Source organism: Nothobranchius furzeri, chromosome 17 (genome assembly GCF_043380555.1).
Source record: "Nothobranchius furzeri strain GRZ-AD chromosome 17, NfurGRZ-RIMD1, whole genome shotgun sequence".
Taxonomy (NCBI): Eukaryota; Metazoa; Chordata; class Actinopteri; order Cyprinodontiformes; family Nothobranchiidae; genus Nothobranchius; species Nothobranchius furzeri.
This window is the reverse complement of record NC_091757.1, coordinates 48,525,159-48,544,104: the sequence shown is the minus strand read 5'-3', so window position 1 is coordinate 48,544,104 and position 18,946 is coordinate 48,525,159. Positions and strand designations below refer to the sequence as shown.

At 39.1% G+C, this 18,946-nt stretch overlaps 1 protein-coding gene across 4 annotated transcripts in view; it reads left to right on the top strand.

Annotated features, from left to right (window-relative positions):
• Positions 1-18,946, top strand: part of ntrk2a (neurotrophic tyrosine kinase, receptor, type 2a) — a 117,430-nt gene that overhangs the window by 19,680 nt on the left and 78,804 nt on the right. For 2 of the 4 annotated variants that reach the window (XM_070546124.1, XM_070546125.1), the window contains exons 11-13: positions 294-305; positions 2,405-2,442; positions 2,696-2,795. In XM_070546124.1, the coding sequence (XP_070402225.1) occupies positions 294-305; positions 2,405-2,442; positions 2,696-2,795 (150 nt within the window). The remainder of the gene's footprint in view (positions 1-293; positions 306-2,404; positions 2,443-2,695; positions 2,796-18,946) is intronic. The other 2 variants (XM_070546126.1, XM_070546127.1) reach the window with 1 other exon arrangement.

Below are 18,946 nucleotides of genomic sequence, written 5' to 3'. Positions count from 1 at the left end.
CTACACAACTTTGCAACTTTTTGTTTCATTTGTTTATTGCAATACGTTTCCAATGTTGTGATTTTCTTTCAGCTCTTGTGCATGTTGTGTTCTTAGTTGGTTTGTGTGACACCATCTTGTAATGTTTTTGGTGTGTGTGTGTGTGTTTTAAACTAGCTCAGAGAACAGGCATGGTTTACGGGGTAAATGTCAAGTAGCGCATGTAAAACGTTTACAAATGAAAGAGGTTATCATGTTTGTTTTTGAAATCTAATTTGTCTTTCTGTCTCTTTCTCCAACGCGTCTTCCAACAGAAATACCAACAGGTACAGCTAAATATTTTATTCACTCAGTCCTAAAACCAGCCTGACTTAATTGACTAATCACCACCGATTTAGTTAACTTTTGCTACATTTCCCAACGTGAAATAAAAGTATAGTGGAACAAAAATATGTTTAAGCAAATATCACATGAGAGGGCGTGCATTGTTGCTGAATATCAGCACTGGTGTGATTCAGTCGTAGGCATGAGGCCGCAGGCTGTGTGCCGTAGATAAACAGCAACAACGCATGACCTCGAGTGTGATATTGCTTTTATACTACAGTTCTACCTGCTCATTTTATTTTTATAAAAACAATAAGCAACAACAGATTATGTTTTGTTCATTTATTTAACCATTTATCAGGGTCCACCAACACAAATAGTTCCAACACGAAACAGAGACTCAGACAAGGCTGTTGCTAGGCAACACAAACATTTTCTACAAAGCTCTGTAATAACGGTTAGAACTCCTGTGCACAGTGGAGTGATACTGTTTGTAAACAGTCCCAGTGCTGTTATAGTCCAATATCAGCACTCTTGGAAAGTCTCTTGACCAATCAAATCAATCGGTCGGAACTAACTGTGGATGACTAGGAGTGTGTATTGGCGATACATACATACATATATATATATAGTATATATATATATATAAATATGTACATATATATAGTATATATATATATATATATATGTATATATATATATATATATATATATATATATATATGTATATATATATATATACTATATATACATATAAATATATACACATATATATATAGTAAATATACATATATATTTATACATATATATATATATATATATATATATATATATATATATATATATATATATATATATATATATATATATATATATATATATATAAAACAGTACAGGGAAGATAGTTTTATATAGTGGAATACTAAAAGCCAGAAAGTATTTGAAATGTTTAAGACCGAATTTGATTGGAAAACTCAGACCAGGCGCTTCAAGACAAATCCTGTGTTATCACGATTAGCAAGATCTCATTGTTCAGAATGAAAGTGGTAAAAACTGCTGCCATCTAGCAGTTGGAGTTGAAATTGCACCACAGGAAAGAAATGAATGTTTGTGTAGCAATACTGAAAAAAATCAATACACTGCTTTAAAATATTGACTTAGTATCACGACATGAAATATTGCGATATATTAGTGCATGGATATTTTGTTATATCTGTGGAGATTAAGAAAAACATGCTAACTATGCGTCATCGCAATTTGAATTTTACGCGAATAAGAGGGAAAAACAGGAACTGCCTACTAAATGATCTCATATCTTCCCCAGAAAAGTTTATAAAATTTTCAGCATAATTTCTTTTATCTTACTTTATAATTCAGGCACTGTTATTAGTAGATGTTTATTTTAGATTTCAAGAAATGCTCAGGATCTAGACCACAGAGAGCATCATCATACTAGATGGTAAAACGCTCAGTAAGGTGAGAAAATGTGTTAAATGAGTTTTATAAAGTACAATCAGTGTTCAGCTGCTTTCGTGAAATATAATTTTATTAGTTTACAGTTAACGTCAGGGCCTTTCTGCTGTCTCACTCCAATTTAACTCATTGATGTAACCAACATTCCTAATAATGTTAAATGTTTACTCTGAGTAGTTTTGGCTGCAAAATTGTTATAATGACTATCACTATTTTTGTTTCCTTTCTATAACCAAACTGATCTCTACACCACATTCCCGTTAGATCTGCTTGTGATTTTCCACCCTAAATCATTTTCAATTAACTACCAATAGCCAGCATGCATATTTGAGCCCATAAGGATATATGTGGACAGATAGCGTGGGTGTCAACAGGGCTCACCTGTGGTTTCCACGATGGCCCCACTGGGGTTTTAACAGGCCCTACATGGGTTTTCAGAGGAACCCAGATGGTATGACTCATACATGGACCCGTTAAAGTCTATGCATGCTGGCTGGGCTAAAACAAAGATTTAATCTAAATTGTCTCCTTTACTAAACAGCTTTGTTATACTGAAACTGGATAGAGCCATAATCTGTCTTAAATCAGTGTTGTGAGTTACTTTTGTCCTGTTTGTTTTCATGACCAGACACTACCCCTCTGGAGCCACCTGAGGACAGAGTAGCTGTAAGTCACCTCTTCCTGCTTTCCTGCAGCTCTGTTTCTCTCTGATAGATGCGCACTGCTCAGACCTCTTTAGGTTTTCATTTATCTGAGTCACCTTTCTAAACAAAACACCCCAATCAATCTAGTTGTTTTTATGTTTAAATTCCAGTACTTGTTTAGAAATGTACCATCCCAACCGGCACCTCTTTATTTTAGCATTAGGGTTTTATGTGGCTATCGATGGTTTTATGAGTAGGTTTGTCACTTTCTGCAGGTGTATGTGGTGGTGGGCATCGCTGCTGTAGCCTTCACTGGTTTCCTGCTCATGCTGGTTATTCTCAAGTTTGGAGGGAACTCAAAGTTTGGCATCAAAGGTACGATTTCTGTCTTTTATTAATATCGAAATAGTGAAGACCAAAAGGCTGAAAAGGTGAAAAGTCAGCGTAACAAAAATCCAATTTGTCTCTGGATCATTCAGCGAGGTGGGATTAATGGATGCAAGAAAAATAAAATAAATAAAATTAGAAACTACCAGGAATTTGGAATACCATAAAATTTGGCATTAAGATGTTGCTGCCTTTAATGCAAGATATCAGTCAGCCAGTAGATTGGATGAAATTAATATTATTAAAAATTATAATCTGATAGCTAGTCTGAGCACAGTCTAACAACTCTAATTTCACTTTCATGGCCATTCGTGCAGTCTTTATGCCAAATTGTTTATTGTTGTGGCGTAAAAGTTTACACAATCACGTCAGCATGAACTTCTGTGAAGAATAGAGCTGTCTTAAATGGCAACGCACCTCATCTTTAGATTGTATGACACCGTAACTGTAGATGTGAAAACATGCATTGTTAATTATTCTATTTTTGCAGATTCATTAGCATTTTCTTCCGTTACAATGCAGACTATTATGATTCTTCAGTTCCAACAATAAATCTGCATAAGTTAAAATAAAAAAACACAAACTCAGTAAACAAAATACGATTTCAAAATACTGGAATTTCTTCAATAATTCCCTTTGTGATCAGCTTGATTTATTGGATTTTGCTGATTATGATGCATCCATCAATCCTCCCTGGCCAACATGGAAGCTGTGAATGTTTATCATACATGCTGCTGGTGAATAACACGCATGCACACTAAACTGAACATATAAACAACACAGTTGCTATTTAACTTTTTGTTTCCACTAATAAAAATGTGGGATGACTAAATATAAGTCTATTTACAGACTAATTCTTCTTGGAGTGTTTAACACATATTTTCTCTGCTTGCACACTAACATTTTCACGAGTTCACACAGAACGTGTGACAACGTACATGTTTAGGAAAAATACTGTTCAGGTTCAGGTTTCATCTTAAGAGTCTGATTCAGTCCAGAAGCTGTCTGTGGAACTGTTGGCTGCATTTTGAATTCAGCTGAATTTACTTTAGAGAACATTTTACAGCTCAGACTGTGAGAAACTCCAGAGCCTAATGTCCCGAGGAAGCAATTTCATGCAAGTTAAAGATACGGTTGTTTTTAGGAATAAATTACTTTTTGGCACCACTTGTGTTGCCAACATTTGGAGCAGTGAAGGTTCACATTCGAAATTCAAATCAGCAAAGCAAAATGTGAATGCAAATTTAAAGACAGACTTGATATATGTGTTGCCAAATGTGTGTGTGTGCGCGCGCGTGTGTGTGTGTGTGTGTGTGTGTGCATTTTGCTGCTGAAGTGTGGTATTTTGGCCTCTTTAGAAGACAGATGACACATATATTCGTTGTGTGTTTTTGTGTCGGTGAATTTATGGAGATGTACGGGTTTGTCTTTCTCCTGGCGAAGGTTGTGCTGAGGGAGAGAAATTCCTCACCTCTTTGAAAAAATATAAAAATGTTACTGTCTCTTATAATTTCTACTGAATCTCATTATGGCTTCTCTTTCCTTTCTGATTGCTTGCCTTGAATTTTCATTTTCTTTTAATTTTCACTCTTGAACTTCCTCCATTGCAGTCCCTTCCTTGCACTCAACACACACAAATTCTGGTGTGTGTGTGTGTGTGTGTGTGCTCACAGTGGAGTGACTGCACTGAGAGAGTAGCTGAGAGTCTGTGGCATCCACACAAGTGTTAGATTCAGACAGAGGGTTTAGTCAAAGCTGTGTGCGCTCCACTGTATTTCTCTGTCAGTCTGATGAGCAAGTTTCTCTGAGCAGAACAGAAATGTAACCGCAGATGGCAAAGCAGCACCGGTGCTAATCTAAAACAAACAGCACTTTGTCATGGCAGCATGCTTTTCTAAATCACAAGAACGTGCACGCAGCCTCGCACACCCACATGATCACCGTCAGCGCTGACTATGACGATGAACTTGTGAAAGGAGCTTGTCAAGCCTTGTGATTTGTAGAACAGATGTGCAGTGAAAAGCACCCATGAGCTGGTTGGATCTCTGAATCTGATTGTTGATGTGAAACTGCAGCTTGTGTGTTTTCATGGCAAAAATCCACAGGAGGATTCTACAGAGGAAACGTTGCACGCCTTCATTTGACCAATAAGAAGTGGGAAACAGAAACTTTAAGCTGAGGGGTGGATTGATGACAACAGTAATAGTAAAGAAAAAAATATATATATAGTTTTGTTTTTAATGCTGAGATTTAAATAAGTTTAAGAAATACTAAGAGATGGAAACATGATTCCTAAAGAGAACAGATGCTTCACAATAGCTCGAGGTGTTTAGATAATGACTCATGTTTGCTGCTTCTGGGGTTTCACGTCTTTTTGTGAGATATTTTTATGGTTTCTTGAAGTGTAAAAATTGATTGGTTCAGCTTACTTGAAATAAGCAATTGCACTTCAAATAATAAGAACACAGGACTAGGTAATTGTGTGTTGCAGCTACTCAGTAGTAAAAGTAACAGGCACCTAAATACACATTACTTTAACAAAGACAAACTAGTACAAAGTACTTTAAAGGGACTTTACGGAGTTTTGAATTTTTATGCTTGCGATTGCCCCCTCAGGCCAAAAGCGTAACGGCAGCTTCAATAGGAGACTCGTGCACGAGGCGCGCATGCTGTACGTGCACACTCCTTAACGAAAATAACAGCTGAGACAGTCCCTTGTGGGTGTGTGTGTGTGTGTGGCCCGGAGGACAGAGGACAGGAGAACGTGCAGCTAATTAATAAAATAATTTGGTTCTGTACCTTTCTCTTCAGCACAGCCGACAAAGGTTTATGATGGGTCAGTCCTCCTGCATGCTCAGATCATTCCCTTCCCTTGCTTGAAAAATTGTTCCAAAATGAAAGTTGAACCCACATCTTTTTTATCTGTGAATTCAATGCCATTCGGCGAGTCTCAAATAAAAATGTGGGCAAATTACTGTAAAAAAATATACCATTAATGTAAAAAAGAAACTAAATAAACTATGTTCACACCCAGAATCGAACCCAGGTCTTCTGCATGGGAGTCAGGCATTCTCCTGTCCTCTGTCCTCCAGGCCACACACACACACACACACGCACACACGCACACACACACACACACACACACACACACACACACACACACACACACACACACACACACACACACGCACACACGCACACACACACACACACACACACACACACACACACACACACACACACACACACACGCACACACGCACACACACACACACACACACACACACACACACACACACACACACACACACACACACACACACACACGACTGTCTCAGCTGTTATTTTCGTTAAGGAGTGTGCACGTACAGCATGCGCATCTCGTGCACGAGCCTACTATTGAAGCTGCCGTTATGCTTTTGGCCTGAGGGGGCAATCGCGAGCATAAAAATTCAAAACTCCGAAAAGTCCCTTTAAGCTTCAAATACTTTTATTGACAATAACACTAGATTTAATAATGTTTGTCATATTGAACCTTGCTTGTAAAGAGCATCTGAAGCTCACCCTGACATGCTCTCTGGCATCTTCTGACCCACATCCTGACTGATGATGACCCAGTCTTTCACACTCAGCATACGGATTTTGTTTTTGTTTGACCACTCCCCTCTTGAGGACTAAAGGCAAGTTTTAAGTGTGATAAATTTCTATGGATTTTTCTGGATATGGACCAAAAATGTAGATTCCCTCCCCACTCCCTGAAACCCTCATTTCTGACATCAACCTTACGATACAATGCTCTAAATGTGCATTGTTTGTCACCAAACTGCTCTTGGGTGGTTGGGAAGGAGTTCCTCCTGGATGATGCTTAGGTATTACATTTTCATAGCTGTGCTCTGAGGTCTACTTCCTTAGCTGAGAAGCATGCCCACATTTGAATGGTCTCAGGATGCATTACTGTTGGCGAGACACTGGACTGATGCTTGTTTTCTTCTTCGTTCAAACCCTTGTTATGGCTATCCCAAGCAATAAGAAAAGAGGTTCATGATCACTGGCTTCCTCCAGTTCTCAATAATCTAATGTCTAGATCTTTGCCAGAATATCAATCTGTCCCTGCTGTTTTTCCTGGAGAAAAGCAGCTACTTTGCTGCTATTCATGACATCAGGCCATCATCTTAAAGCCGCCTTCTCACTGTGCATGCTGGGGCACTGTGCTGCCAATCCTGAGGAAGATCTGTTCTGGTGGTGAGCTGGTTCCACAGCAGGATCTCCTTTAGGAGATGTTCCTGGTGATACTGGGAAGTCATTGGATTTCCTGAAGCCTTCCTCAGAAATCCACAGGCTTAAATTGTAGTATAAAATTGAAGATTGTGATAAAATGATCTTTTTTGTTTGCACATGTACAGACGAATGCTACCAAGTCTAATATGTGCATTACTGATGCTACTTGAAAGCTTTATTTTAGTGTGAAGAAAATGAAATTTAATAGTTGCAAAGTCAATTAAGTTGTTATTCGTGTTCCTTGAAATATAAATCACAGATCAAATGGCCTGTACGGTTATTTTTGTAGCACTCTGCATACTAGCACCATTTAATTCTCCACACCAGCAAACCAGTGGGTTCGACTTTCAATACATCTTTGAAAATGTATATTGCAGAGACTTGCTGTCCAGCTGCTTTGGCTGGTGTTTGCTCTATAATTTATTTACTCAAAGCCTCAGATGAGGATCAGATTGCTTGAGAGGATCTGAACAGGCAATTCTAATTTGGAAAATGTAATTTAGCTGCTCAGAGAAAAGTCCAACACATTCCAGGTCCCTTTTCTTTGAGTTCTCCAGCCGGACACTAACCAAACCAAATCAGTTTCTCAGTCCTCACAAAGAACTTCACAACAGGATGCACTGGGAACTTTGGGTTCTTTACTTTTCAACCTTTTTTTACCTCCTCAGTTCAGCTCAAGGACGTGTTATAGAGATCATTAAGAATGCTTGACCCAGCAGGGCCATGTTTCAATAAATCTTTAGTCTGAGTAATATCCATAGTCCATCATCAAGACACTGATGAGAAGGTTGGCAACACCTTGGAGCTCTGCTTTGGCTTCAGGGGGCTTGATGAGATCAATCTTTAAAGTTCATAAAACCCACAGCGATTTTATGAACCTTGAGGATTCATAAAACTTTAAAACCAATTTAAAACATGGAGGATAAAGGTGCGGAATACTCGTTGAATCATTACATTTGCAGTAGTCTCTGGTAGGAACGAATGCCTTGTAAGTCATCCTCACATCCTCAGGGTGGGAAAAGCCCACGTGTCTTTTTCAGCATGCATGATTCAGCTAGAGGAGAAAGTAGCTTCAGGATTTGGAGCCTTATTTCCTGATATTTGGACATCTCTCCTCTGATTGGATAACAGCAACACAACTACCACTGACTGTGTTTGCTTGATGTTTTATCTCCACAAATAACACAATCATGTATGAGTTTAGTCATGTGGTGTAGCTGCCAATGCCTACGGTTAGCTTCTATTAGCCAAGACGTGCTCTGCTCTCTCCTGGATGCTAAATCAACAACAACCTTCCCTGTCATGAGCCAAGAAGGGGGAGTCCATAAATACTAATTTGACATTTGTGCAGTTTTCACTTGTTTTTCTAATCCGAGCGTTTCCTCGTCTACTTTCTACAAGCGGTTAATGCAAGAAATAGCAATAAAAGGCTATTTTCACATTTAGCTTGCATGTGAAAGTCACTTTAAAAATAACACGTAAAAAACATTTTCTCTGTGAACTTGGCCAGATTTCAGATTCAGATTTCAGATTTCAGATTTATTGGCCAAGTAAAATTACATTTACAAGGAATTTGTCTTCGGTAGATGTTCGCTCTCTAAAACATACAACAACCACAATAAATGAGAATAAAAATACCTAAAAGCACATAAGAACATGTATACCCACACACATGTTCATTTACACACACACATATACACATATCTACATACCCACACGCACACACACACACACACACACACACACACACACACACACACACACACACACACACACACACACACACACACACACACACACACACACACACACACACACACACACATCCATAAGCATAAACGTCTTTATTGTGACTCGGCTCTGTACCTGAGATAGAAATGATTCCTTCTTAAAACACTGAAAACTGTTTCTTTACTGCCCAGGAGACTCTGTGGGCTTATTGAGGGGCTTTATGCAAATGTGTCTCAGTAGAATTTGTGTTGGTTTAATTCCCACCATCCTCTCTGTGTAGGCACAGTTTAGTAAGTACACTCATATGAGCACAAGCAAACGGGCCACAACTGATTCTGGGTAAATATGCTTCAGATGTATCCACATTCAACATTTTTAGTTTTTTTAATGATCTTAAGTGTCATCTATAATCCAGCCAGCTCCAAAAAGCTTTAAAGCAACCTGACCAGTCCAATTCTAGAGAAAATTCAAATGACCTCTGGAGAGATCATCACAGTCCAGATCACCCAATACTGTTTTAAGGTGTGAAGGATTCTATTAATCAATATCCATGTTGCCTAAAACAGTATTACCCCGCATTATTGATTACATTGATCATATTATTTTATTAATTAGATTTGGCTTTGCGGAATACTTTGTTTCATCAGGAGCTTTAAAAGCTGGAGCTGTGACCATGCAACCACCGTGGTAAACGCTGAAGCTAAATTAGGCATTTCTGAGAAACGTAAACTTACACACTGAACCACTTATTTCTGCAGAAAAGGGAACAAATGGGCTGAGTGATAAGAACAAAATGTTCCATGACAGGAAAAGGGGGGAAAACCAATAAAAACATGATGAGTGTATGAGCTTCTGGTTTTGTAGGGAAATTACCATATATACTGTAATCAGCTGAGGAGTGCCCTCAGATTCTGCTCTGCGTTTAGGCAGATCTCCTCCTGCACAGGGGGAAATACAGCTTGTGCAAATTTAACTGGAGCAGGCGTGGCTCAGCTCTTCTCTGAATGAGAAATGCAAAGAACCAGGGTGCAGAGAAAAGTGCAAATAGACAAACGTTCTGAATAATATTTCTGCAACTGGTGTCAGTCTGAAGTCGCAAGTCCCAGGTTTACACACACAGCCCATAAACTGAAAAATAAAAATAAAAAAAAACAACAAATTGTATACTGGTCCAAAAAAACCAGTTGGAGGATGACCAAATTGTTGTAACAACCTTCCCAAACCAAATTTTAACTCCTGAAGGAGAAAACAGATCAGTGTGGTCCACAAAGAGAAGCTGCATCTCTGCTTATGCCCTTTAAGCACCTGAAGGAAGACAGGTGTTAACATAAAGCCTATTTCTGATGCAGCAATGAGACAGAAATGTCAAAACAGGAGGAGAAAATACAAGATTGTGAGTTGGAAAAGGTGAAGAGCAGAAAGTGAGAGCAGATAAGGAAGAAGCTTCAGCAGGAGAAGAAGGTGGAAGTGAAAGCTAAAGCTGACATTTGTCAAGAAGTTGGAGGGGGAAAAAAACCTGCGAAAAAGCTAAAAGTTCAGAGGTTGAAAGAAAGGCGTAGGCAGCAGTTGGATGATGAAGATTCTCGAGTTAAACCAAAACTGGAAAAAATAAAAATAATAACAATAAAAAAGATGAAAGTAAAAGACCTCTTCTGTCCACATATCAATGATTCATCATTAGGACAGGTTTGAGTTTTCTCCTCGTTTGGCGGAGTTACACGCCTCCATCGTTCTCTCCCTCTGTTTTCCTTTACACGCACACACAGCTCTTCTCTGTCGATCGATCGAAACGACACCTTCAAGGTCAGCAGAGCTTCATTTTGGGCCCGCGGCATTACAGAGCATGCTCAGCATACCCACCACAGCAACCTCTTCTTCTCTCTCCTCCTCCTCCTCTTCTTCATGTTCCTTTCTCTGCTGAAAAGCAGCTTTTGCCTCCAGCTCTTGAGGTTTTCAATGAGCACCTGAAAACAAAACGCGTGCAAAGGAAGTAACAACTGAAATTAGAGAGCCACAAAGTGAAGAGTATTGACCCAGAATGCATTTAAAGCTCTGACCAAAAATCAGTTAAAGTTTAAATTTGGAGCGTGACCCCCTTTTTTTGTTATATTTTGATCAGATGGTTTGTTGAACTAAAAAAAAATCATTCCAGGTTTTCCAGCTTTGAGTTGTGTGTGTAAGCCTCAACAATAGGAAGCAATGTTTATTTATTTTTTCTTCACCAGCATTTCCTTCAAAGTTCTACTCTTTAGGGAACTTGACTGACACCTGCCCTGATGAAACTCTTTACAAGGATATTTTCTTCGCTGCTGCTGCTGTAACTTGTCTGGAGGTCATTTTTAGGTAGATGGCCTGAAGCTTTTCCTGCTCTAAAGGAACATGTGGAAATGTGAGATCAGTTTCATGCACCAGTATCGTGCATCTGGCTGGAAAAAAAGCAAGCATACAAAAAATAAATTAATTAAAGGTTTTAGGAATTAAAGCACACTTGTGATGTTTGGCAATATCAAAAGAACTTGAAGTGTTCCACCACCTGTTTAATAAATTTTTATAATTTTTTTACAGCAAAGAATACTACAGGGAGCCTAAGTCTCCTCCCTTTCTGGTTGGCTCACGGGTCCAAAAAAAAAAAAAAGAATGTAAGTCAACGAGGCTAAAAATGCTATTTTTAAATCTGCTTTGCCTTTACGCCCTGGATTGCACATACAGTATGTTGTACTGCAATTTAAATAAAAACTAAGGATGGGTGTTTTGACCATGCCAGTCACATACTTTGGGATTTATCAGCTTGTAAAAGTTTTTTAATTTGCATGACTACATATGACATAACCACATAATCTCCTCTTCCCTAGCGTAGCTGCTACTTACCAAATGGCCAGATTTATGGTAGTTCTTTCCTCCTGTGGAAGCATAATGAACGTACAACCCTGTTCCCTCAGTTTACTCCACGTCTGGTTCAATGACGTCACTGTCGTGAAGCGCATTTGTAGTCCTGGACTCATTTTCACTCAAAACCTAAAATAGTATTTCTCTCTGTTCAAAAATAAGCACGTTCTTGGTATCAAAATGTGTCTCTAAAATACACGGACATAAGATGTGAAATCCATGGCACAAAACAAGCGGAATTAGAAAATAGCGGTTTCAGCCTCTTTGACTTGCATTCATTTTTTTGTTCTTCTGGGGACCTGTGGTGTGGAAATAGATGGGCGTGACTTAGGCACCCTATTGAAGTAACATATAGCAGTTTTCTGCTCCTCTGCCCTACTGGTTGAAATTGGCATTACAACTGTCATAAACAACCCTTCTGTAGCCAATGCTAGCAATGAGCTAACACTGGCAGGAGCCAACTAATACTAAAATAAACCATGAAGTAAAAAGATCCACACTGTTGGACAAAACATTATTACTTACAAGTCCAGTAGCAACAAAGCCAGGTCAGCATCAGTCCGTGGCCTCCTTTATCTTCCTCAAACTAGCGTAGACCTCGCTGATGATCTCTCCCCCTTCAGCTCTTTGCTTCGCCTCCAAAAACATTACTCTATTACTTTTACTTATAGGCTCTGCCCTGATGCCAACAGCAAACGTAAACTTCTTTTTTTTTTCTTCGATGGCAAACTGAAAATGCTAACTGCTATCATTACAGCAAACAGCCTCAAAGCAGGCGAAGAGCGCCCCCTGGGACTGCTACCCGCTGCACAAAAATATCAAGCGGTTTTAGTCAGCAGAGACCTACAGAGTGGTGTCAAATATGAAATTGGTCAAGTTTCCAACTCAACAATCACTGAGATCAATGTTAAACTTTAGCCTAAAGTTTCAAAAATCTATCTGTTGTTACTTAAAAAGTTAAAATGGAGTAAACCTAGAGAAAACTTCAATTGAATATTCACAGCAGCCATCAACATTCTGTTTATAACTGCATAAAATAGCACAACCGTCTGCCTCTCCCTAAATGCACACTGGATTTAGTCCCAGATAATCCCAGTCCTGAACATAATTGGATGAATGTGGAAGAAAGCTGCCACTGCTGTTATTATTTTCTTCCATATCATGGGTCAAGTTAATACGTTTAATGGTTTCAGTGTTGAGAGCTAAAGGAAGAAAAGTCTTAATGCTTATGGCGGATCCTGAGGGCAGCGATTGTTTGAAGTGCTCTGAAAATGGAAACGGCTCTTTTACAAAGTGAAATGTTGCCTGGAGACCTTGTCTGTGCACTTTTCCTGACTGCTTCCTTTCTTTTTGTTCCCGCTGCTCCTTACAAGTAAAGTAAAATATATTCCTAGAGACACCTACTGTAGCAAGAACTACCACAAAGTCGGATTGAGGCACTTTTGTTTCTGGCCGACGACGAAGATCCTAAGTCATAGAACTTTATTAGTCTGGTGTTTTGGATCAAAGTTCAAACATAGACAAAGTTCTGAACAGCTAATACACCAGCACGTTGATAGACACCTGGGTCAGTTAAAAACGTGGTTTTGGATTTTAATTTCTCATCTGATGTTTCTAATTCGGTCATTTTATATTTAAAGCACCTTCCCAACATCAGCCAAGGAGGCCCAAGGAAATGTACAAATAAAGTATAGAAGCAGATCTGTGAACAAAATGCACATAAACATTATAATGATACAGATGAAATGTAAATATGTTGTACCAGACAAGAACTGGCACAGCATGGGATATTTACAAAAATACAAGCCTGGCAAACTATCCTATATATGTGAATATACATTCTGGACACGGCCTATGGCTCTCAGTCGTGGGGTGGGATCTATGGTTAGATGGCAAACAACGTGATATGATCACTGATGTCAGTCTACGAGGCAGTTCGCCGTTCTTCATCAAATACATCCTTTTCTCTGTACCTCTATCTGCTCTTGACTTAAAGAAAATCCCAACAAAACGTTCCAATATTGATGCTGAAGCAGTTTCTAATGAGCCGTTGCCATTTTTTTTTTTGCTCAGTTGCCTGCCCACCAACAGAGTGCTGTGATTGGCCCACCAAACCAATAGAACAATGTGATTGGACTACTATGGAGCTGTCACCATCTTAGTTTTGCTCAGTCACACTAACATCCTGCCCAACTGACTGATAGAGTGCTGCGATTGGCCCACCAAACCAACAGAGCTGCAGTTACAGCGCTATGAATGTCAGTGAACAGGGCAGTCCGCCATTAATAGTCTAAGAAGATGCAAACCAAACTGAGAGTGCTGTGATTGGCCTGGCATCAGATAACTGGTACTATGGAGTTTCCAGTGGAGCATGGCTAGATCATTTTTTCGCTTAAGCAAACTGACGGTCTAGAACTGGGCTACAAAAATACAGCAGTTCACTAGAAGCCAATCCAGGGCAACCAGGAGTGGAGGAATGCAATCCCATTTCTTGGCTCCATGGATGAACTTGGATGAAACAATGTGTTCTCAGAAGACTGAAGACGAGTTCCAAATAATTTATTCTTTAACCATCTGCATGTCTGCATGTCTGTACTGCAGAGTATCAAAATGAGGAAAACAAAATGTTTGTCATCTTGTAAATGTGTCTTTTCCAAAGCAATTATTTAAAGGGAAAATGTAATAGTTGGTGCTCTGATTAAATTTTCAAGTGAAATCAAAGAAAAAACAATCTGAATTTGACGATAGCCACCATTATTTGGTTTGTTGTCTTTCTTCTCATCTGCGTCAGGAGTCTGTTCTGCAGCAGTACATCGTTTACCATCTTGCGTCGGTCAGTCTGACCTTTGCAAATCGTACTGCTGGCGAAAAGTGAGCTGGTTCAAACTGGGAGAGCACTATGGGAACAGGACACCCTGTATACATCCAATCTGAGCATGGCACAGATGGAATTATTACCAAGCAGCTGAATCTTCAGAATTTGTTTCCACTTAGAAAAAAAAAAACAACATGGAGGGCTTTTAAATTTGATTACTTGCCACTTGAGAAAGGAAGCACTTTGAAACGTTCAGTGTGAGCTCATTTTGAATATCAGACAACATGGGCGCACGATAATAGACCCTACAGGAAAGCAAGAGGGTCATGGAGCTTACATGGGACATGTTATTCTAATGTGCATATTTCAAACATAAAAGCCATCAAAGTCTGTGGCATGGAGTTTTCTGGCGGCAGCTTTTATTTATGAATGCAAATGTTTTTTTTCTTTAATCACATTTTCAGACCAATGTTTGCTCTAAGTGATGGATCACGCGACAGAAAAGACCCAACAGTCGTGCAGTCACTTCATAAGGACCACCCTAATGTGGACAGTGTCTCAGTCTGGTGCAAATGTTGAAATCTGCTTTGCATGATAACAAATATAAATCAGATGGATTCAGAGTCGCCGTAGCACCGTGGAAATGGTTTTTTGTTTTTGAGTCTGTAAATCAAGATAAAATTATTTAGTAATAATCTTAAAATGAGGTTTTCTGTGAATCAGGTCATTTATCTGAAGTCATGACGATTCACTGTAAAAAGCTTCCTATCATACAAATAGCTTAAGAGGATTTGGGCACTGCAGAGTTTCTCCTTGAGCTTTTTGAAAATCCTACTCTTAAATAAAAACAAGCCAAAAAAAAAAAAAAAAGAAAAAGAAAAAGATTTGTATTTTTTTCTCACCAATGCTAAAAAATAGACCTAAATAGTCATTTATGATAAACAATAAATAAACAGTAAATTACTACCACGGCCCGCTCTCTTTATTTTTTCAAATCAAAGCAATGAATGGACAAAAGAACAAATAATAACACGATGCAATCTTTGTCTATTTTGCACTGAACTGAAAGCATCACTTTAATGTTACTCTCATTACATATGTAATGTGATGAAGGAGCTATTCCTCCAAGGTTATTTAACCTCTCGCCACAGATGCCTCTGACACAGTCTTAGAGTGCATGAGACTGCCTCAAGGTCATGCATTCACTTCTAAAACTGTTTACTTTCCAGCAAGAGAAGAATGAAGATAAACGACTCTTTTCTTTTATTAAATCAAAGAACTCTATTTTTAATAAAGCTAATCTAAACAAGTGTTAGTCAATAATACAATGTTGACTGATCTGTGAAATAACAATGTTATGATTAATATGCTTTAATAAGTAATAGGGCTGGGGGTAAACGATTATTTTTAAAACGATTATTCTGACGATTATTTTATCGAATAGTCGACTATTCTAATGACTATTTAGACAATTAATCTAATGATTATTTTTCTATTGCAGTTAATAAAAACCAAAAAATCTCTAATAAATTCCTCAAAAAAATGAATAAATTGTTACTGTAAGATAATAAACACTACAGGCCTTCCATTTTGTATAACACTGCTTTTATTGTGTTGTGGTTGGTTATGTTCTGGTGACGTGTAGAACTTGGGAGTGCAGGCTGCTGCCTGAGAGGTGGTTGGAGACGGAGTGTCTCCATGCTGCTTTGTTTTGGTCACTTATGAGCGTGAGGCGAGTGGTGTTACGACTCTTCCTGGGGAGTTTGGCTCGTGTGCAAAAAGGAAGGGACAATAACGGGATTTAAAAGTTAAAATGATGATCAGGTTTATTTACAACTATAAAAAAACATAAACCTTTCCATCCACAGGTTGGGAATAATAAAACTAATTCTACCTGTGGGGAATTAAAACAAAAGTACAAATAAGTAGGGATGTCCCACTGGGCAAAGATTACAGGGTTCTGGACCAAAATAAGGATCTCCAAAGGTCCAAACTCTAAACTGGGCGGTTAAAACAAACTCAAGGTGATATTTTAAACGAAACCAAAAACCCACAACACTCTAAATGTAATAAAAGGGAGATCTACACCACAAAAAAAGATGAACTCTAAACCAAAACGTAACAGCTTATCCAAACGCAAGAAGCTGTTAGCGAAGATGCTAACAGTAGCTTTACCAACGTTAAGTTCAAGTTACCAAGTTTAAATAAACCAAAAATACCCAGCAGTAAACAGACCAGCATGGAGAGACTGCTACCACCAAAACAGCTCTCCTAATGTCTGAAAGAAGCTCCTTAATGAAGGGAGAAATGCTCCTGGTGATTTTCTACATCTGCGGTAGAGACGAAGCAGCGCATCTGACCCCGGAAGTTGTTGTCCGTTGCCGGGAGACGAAGGCGGGCAAAACAGGAAAGGAATCTAGTAGTGGACGGACGTTGTTCCGGGTCTTAGGTATTTGGTGGAGATGTTAGTGAAGGTGGAGAAGAGGGCGAACTAGAGGAAAAACAGGCAGATTCCTCCTCTATTTACAAACTCCTGGGGATGCAACAAGTGGGCGCGGTGCGTCGACTACCGGATTTGACGTCGACAAATTTTTAGAATCGAGCCGTCGACGTCATCGAAGCGTCGCTACAGCCCTAATAAGTAAATGAATTTAATCTAGTTCACTAGACACGCTGACACACGTAATGTAAACGCATGACACATTGCTGTTACTGATCCAATCAGAACCTTCCTTTCTGAAGCGTGGCGTAGTCTCTGTGGTGTTTATAAATCTTGCCAACTTTGATTCGACCAGAAATCAAAACATCCAGATTAATAAATCCAGTTCCAACGCCATCTTATTTCATATCTCAAGATCTCACCGGAGTTCACCGCATGCTAAGCGGAGTATCGGACCGACCATCCGGACTTCCCTTTTTAAGCTGAGAACCAACAAGCTGGATAAAATCTGTTGCATTTTACCAACCAAGCAACGGTTCCTTTCAGAATAAAAGCTGAACTCACTGACCCAAGGAGGGTCCCTTTTGACGCTGTGAACCACCTGTCGCTTTTTACCTGGAGACAATCCAAAGACTAGTCTGTCGTACTGCTGACGCTGTACCGCCGGCTCCAGTACCAAAAGGAGGGTCCGAGGACCTGGAATTCTGGATCTGTACGGGTGTCTGATCAAGAGGGATGTGTGGAGCGACAAATATGGCGTCTCATGTGTTTATGGAACTCCGGTCAAACTCTGATCATAATTAGAAGCTAACCATCATTACATCATTCAGACTTGCTTCTCCGGATACGAGAGTTCTGATAACAACATCACTCACACACACCATCCATCTCACGTCTCATTCACCAGATCCATCCATCATTAGAGTTAGAGTTAGTCTTGTTTAAAATTGTTTAAATTGTTTAGAAATAAATTATCTTAAATGTTTTAAAGGTACGATTCTTCTCTTGTCTCTCAGTTAATACAAAGTGTTACAAAATCCCTGCAATAAAAAGTTCCAATCTTCTGGTTAAATAAGATTGATTTCATATCCGCTATGGAATCTTAATGTCTCACGGGTCCTCAATTAGATGTAAATTAACTTATTTTACACATACGACTCAGTTGCTAAAATCTGTGTGATTTTTTATGAATCCTGATTCAACTGAGATTTGGTTGCATTTGTTGAAGCTCAGGGTAACACACTACAATTTAAACTCGAGACGAGCAAACCTTTTGCAAATAGATTGCATCTAGGATCCGATTCTAGTGACAAAAAACAAACCAAAAAAAAAATTAAATAAAACTGGGAGCAAGAAATGGAGTAGACAGAAAAAAATACATAGAGGCACAATTTAGAAAAAAGATGTGAGAATGCAGCCACACAAGGTGTTTATCCAGGGAGCAGCGCTCTGGGACTCCAGCTACTAAAGACTCTTCTGCTGCTGTTTACCAGACTGCAGATGGTACTCAGGTAAGAAAGAGCCTGACAGCAAAACAGTGACCAAAAACTACATCTTTAGGGAGGAGATAAAAACAGTCTCGGATTTCTCCTTACAGAGGACAGCAGTACAAACTGAACAATCTCAGAGAGCCTGTCAACAGTGGGGAGAAGGGTGGCATTAGAATTGGAGCTGGGTAGCTTTTTGACAGAATAAAGAGAAGTTAGAACACAGAGATTCAGATGGACTTTATTAATCCCTGTGATGGACTCGTCTGGCTCCTGTGAGCTTGCAGCAGCAAATTTAAGTTTTCCTTACCAGCTAGATGTCTTTGGACATGATGATGTTGTTCTTGGCATAGATGTTGCACAGGTTCGTGTCCTCGAACATGCTCAAACCTCCTGCAAAGCCATGGTCTGGAAGGAAAAGTTGGCCTTGAAGTCCTGATGGATCTTCTCTTATAATATAAAGTGCTTAAATGACCTGCAAGTTGATGATTTGTGTTCTACC